This window comes from Centruroides vittatus, unplaced genomic scaffold (assembly GCF_030686945.1).
Source record: "Centruroides vittatus isolate TY-2023 unplaced genomic scaffold, ASM3068694v2 contig_370, whole genome shotgun sequence".
NCBI lineage: Eukaryota > Metazoa > Arthropoda > Arachnida > Scorpiones > Buthidae > Centruroides > Centruroides vittatus.
In genome coordinates this window covers 1,747,320-1,752,073 of record NW_027122193.1, presented here as the reverse complement: position 1 = coordinate 1,752,073, position 4,754 = coordinate 1,747,320, and the positions used below count along the sequence as shown (strand labels likewise).

At 26.2% G+C, this 4,754-nt stretch overlaps 1 protein-coding gene across 1 annotated transcript; it reads left to right on the top strand.

The window, feature by feature from the left end:
* Nucleotides 1–1,295: 1,295 nt before the first annotated feature.
* On the top strand, nucleotides 1,296–4,099 carry LOC136975350 (uncharacterized). The gene is made up of 7 exons (XM_067270407.1): nucleotides 1,296–1,557; nucleotides 1,650–1,745; nucleotides 2,358–2,402; nucleotides 3,231–3,272; nucleotides 3,582–3,602; nucleotides 3,685–3,747; nucleotides 3,900–4,099. Exons 2-7 carry the CDS (start codon nucleotides 1,650–1,652, stop codon nucleotides 4,068–4,070), a joined length of 438 nt encoding a protein of 145 aa, XP_067126508.1. The 5' UTR covers nucleotides 1,296–1,557; the 3' UTR covers nucleotides 4,071–4,099.
* The last annotated feature ends 655 nt before the right edge of the window (nucleotides 4,100–4,754 follow it).

Here is a 4,754-nt window from a genome sequence, read left to right as displayed (position 1 = left end):
TGATATAAGAAAAATACACGTAAGATTATTACTATAATTACTAAATTTTAATATATGTAAGAAATATACAGGAAAACTAATAATACAACTTTCGTAATTCAAAAAAACTGTACTCCGTAACCTAATGTTTAAACACGTAACACACGAAAATAACGAAATATAAATGTCATTATATAGGCTATACTTTGCGTGATACACGAGACAGTTTATTGCTTTATCCCTCCACATTATACACATTCAACATAATTATAAAATTTCCCACCTAATTGGGAGTAGCGTAACCAAGGGCGCTCACGGAGCTCGCATCACTTACATTACAGTAAATAAATAAACTTAAATGTATAGAAGCAGACAGGGAAGGCAATGAAATTCCATTATATTATATTATTATATTTCTTGTTTTGTAGAAGACACAACATATGTTTCAACTTTGGTTTCTTTCCTGTTTAATTTATTATTATAATTAAGCAATATTCAATAATAAATTAAAATGTTGAGAATTATCATTACTGTTTTTTTAAATTTAAATAAAGAAGAAAAAATAGGAGAAAGATGTTGAACCAGGAAATAAACTACTTATCGTATATACTAAGTGTACAAAAAATGGTAATAAAAACCAGGAAGAATTATTATATTTATGGAACGGAATTGCGGAACGACAGACATGACAGATCATGTACTGTTACTAAGAGATAGTGAAGCAGCCTACTTATTTTCAAAGTTACACATTGTATTTGTTAGTAATTAAAGTAAAATTTTCTATTAAATTATATTTAAAATATAATGTTTGAATGTTTATAATTGAATCTTTGAGGCATTACTTTATTAGAGATGTATTATAAATGGAAATCTGTATATTCACATATGGAAAAAATTATATAATTTCTTCCATATGTGATTATAGTTTTATCATAATTAAAGAATAAAACAGTTTTATGAGAAAAACAATACTGAAGTACAGATTTGTGAGGTTTTTAATGAAGGAAATACAATAATTAGATATAATAGTATTATTGCAGTGTTGATGTATGAGGTTTTCATGAGAGTGAGAGAATTTAAGGATAGTTTCATAAGAGAAATAATATAATTAGAACATAAAGAATGTAGTTTTAGTAGAGAATATCATATTTAAATAATATAGAACTAATGAAAGGATTGAATCACAGATTAACGTGTAATCTCCAGTTAAGGGAGAAAGTATAGAGATTAATTTTTCTATGAAAGAGGGTTTCATTATGTAAAATGAAAAAAGGAAATATGTATCAATAGAATAGTATTATGTGTGTCACTATATCGGAAGTTTGTTTAGAAAATCATCGTGCATCAGACAAGATAGAGGTTAACAACTGCCCTTTTTTTGGCTGATTTGTAGAAGGGTATTCAATATTTTAGCAATATAAAACGCCATTAAGGGACCAACAATACGCCGTGTCACGAATTTTGACCGGAAAAGATGGAAATGAAAATATAAATAAGCAACGGACGGCATTCGATGGAACAATTCTGTGGATATATCGAGTGAACTAATAGAAATCCTCTTTATAATTTAACATAAAGGTATGCTATATATATATATTTTATAGTTGAAATATTGCTGTGGTAAAATATATATAAGTTAGTTACAGAAAAGGTTTTTGTTATTTTTACAGATGCATTCTTGTCAAACCTTCATTCTGTGTTTAGTTGCTGGTGTTTTCATGGCTATCATGTTGACGAATGGTTTTGGATTTGAGAATCGTAGAAAGGTATTTTTTGTATTGTTTATTCTTTAATAAGTTTATAGAGTCAAATTTATACTTCACGCACGGTGATGCGTTATACCTTCGTGAGGCCCAGGCAAATTTGAATTAGGGGGCCCGTGTAAAGTGTTGAGTTTAGAGAACTTTTTGAGAGAAATATTATCTTATAAAAGATTGGCTTGAGGTCCCCTTTTGGTGGGGGCCCCAGGCAATTGTCCTTTTTGCCCATATTGCTGTGCATCACCCTTATCTTACAGTAAATAATAACCATTTAAAACCATTTAAATGGTTTTAAATGGTTAAATGGTTAAATGGTGAATAACCAAATCAAAACCATTTAAAAAAATCAAAGTTATTCTGTTTTATAGAATGACAAGCCTATCTCATAAAAAGAAAAGCTTTATTGATTACAGTTTAAAACATTAATAACATTTATATAAAGAGAATAAAATTTGATAAATGGATATTTTGATTTAATGAAAGTTGTTACAAAATTCGTTGTTCCTCAATATAATTAATATAATATTAAAGCTAATTTATTAAAAAAAGAATAAGAATTAATTTTTAAGTTTATTTAATTGACTTATTATTATTATTATTTTATTTTATTTTCTTTAGTTAACTAGATTTTGCTATAATTCACCTCAACAGAGTGGTTTGCAAGTGAGTATAAAAATTTATATAATAAATCTAGCTCAATAAAAATTCAAGAAAATGTTTTTTTTATATAAGTTTAAATTAATTTAAAATTAATACAAAATTATTCTAGATTATAAAGTAAAAAAACCCGCATATTTAGCAAAGTTCTGCGACCATTTGATTACCTAAGGTTTTTGTACTTTTAATGTGCATTTTTTAACAATGTAAACCAGATTTTTATCTTCCTGTTTTATTGATTGCTCCTATATCAATTATTTTACAAGGTTATTTACTAGTAGACATCAATTTTACTGTGTGATAATCATTCTATTATCAATCCATAGAAGCTGTATAATTACAGACATAAAAGGAAGAATGCCTGAAACTTTTAATAAAATAAAATTCACATAACTTTAAATTGAAAAATTTAATATTATATAAAAGAAAAACATTTAAATATTGATTATGTTTATTCTCTATAATACATAATTAAGATGAGAAGAGTGTGCATCAGATTATTAATGGGTGTTAGCTGTTAGTAATGTTTAGCAATATCTCTAGCTATTGATTATATAAAAATGTCTTTCTTTTTGTTTTAAAATTAAGATAGGTATCTTGTAGAAAGATTTATAAAAAATTAGAATATTTGTATACATAATCATAATACTCTACATCAAATATATGCCTTAAACTGCAGACTAATGCATTAGTCTGCAGTATAAGGCATACATAACTATATATTTATTATTAATATATTTACAAATTCTCCATTTTGCTGTACATTTTATTTAAATAGGAAATTATATAATATAATTTTATTAAATTTAAAGAATATGTAAAATATATTTACAGAGTCAATGTGTACTTTGTGAATATTACACATTTCCAGAAACTGTAAGTTACTATTTTTTATTTCAGGGAATATTTAATAATATATATTGAAAATTTTTGTAATAAATAATTATATATATTAAACATTATAAGTAAATAAATAATATTAATTACTTATTTAAATTTAAATAATTTTTTATTGCGAGATAATCATCATCATGATCCTTCTTCTTCTTCTTCTTCTTCTGTTATTAATTTTATCATAAAATCATTTTTAAAAAATAGATAAATTAAACAAAATACTTGATAATTTATATATAAAAATTTATTTAAATTTAATTTATTATTATATAAAATTTTTGTCGTTTTTAGACACTTGCCTGTACCGGATCTGTAAGTTGATTAATTAATTTTTTTACATTAAATTATAAACGAAGAGATATTTTAAAACATTTAATTAAATTTTCTTTTATAGTCAGCGGTGAACTTTAATATGTCTATTGGCCATGCTTTCTGCATCATTAATAATTGTATTCGCGTAAGTTTATTATTTTAAAATTAATTATTTACTTCAATACTATATTATATTACTTATCAAACGGTAGATCGCGAACTCCAGATAGGTCAATACCTATTCTTGATCGTCCAGAACCCTTGAAAGAAAGTTTATAATCTAAATATTTATTTTAGCAAGTGCCTCAAGCTCCAATTTTGTTAGGAAGAAAGAAACGTGATGCTGAATTACCCGAAAAGGAAGAGAAGTTGGATTTATCACCATCATCATCATCATCCAAATACTATACTGTTGTTGATGAAGTGCGTGTTTATATTGAACCGTATTTGGAACAAGAAGAATTTTAAATTTCCATATACTTTTTCAATAATCTGAACATTTTTTTATAAAAAGAAATATATATATATATACATAAATATAATGAAAAATTATGTAGTGACGAATTTAATAAAAGAATCATTGAAAGTTATATATTATTTTGGTGTGAACTACTTACAAATAATATAATATACAACGTTAAAAACGTAGTGTAACTAGGAGGGGTCCGAATTAGAGCGTGCAAATCTGCATTCACCCTCAGGGCCGTACAGGACCTAGGATAGGGGCCTTTTTGCCTTTTTTTTAACAGATAAAATACATAGAATGTTTCTAAATATATATATATATATATACATAATTTTTGATAATGATTTATCTCTGGGTTTCTGGAAAATCTGGAGTGGTAAAACGTCATCAAAGGGTTAATGTTCTTTTTCTGTAAATTTCAAGGAAATAGAAGTTTTCCATTTGTATTTCACTGTAAATTCTTTCCCTCTTCTTCGCTATTGTCTTCGAACAGATGGCAAACTGTACCCAAGGGAGAAGAGCGAGCTCTAAATAAATGACCTAATCTCAACGAGGTTATTTCAAGCTGGCCTTTCTCCACAAGTTGTCGTATAGATACAGGTAAGGAAGGTCGTTTATGTCTCTTTTAATTTTCTTATTTACCTTATTCATACTGCACAGAAGTAAGTTGGTAGCTGCAGTTGCTA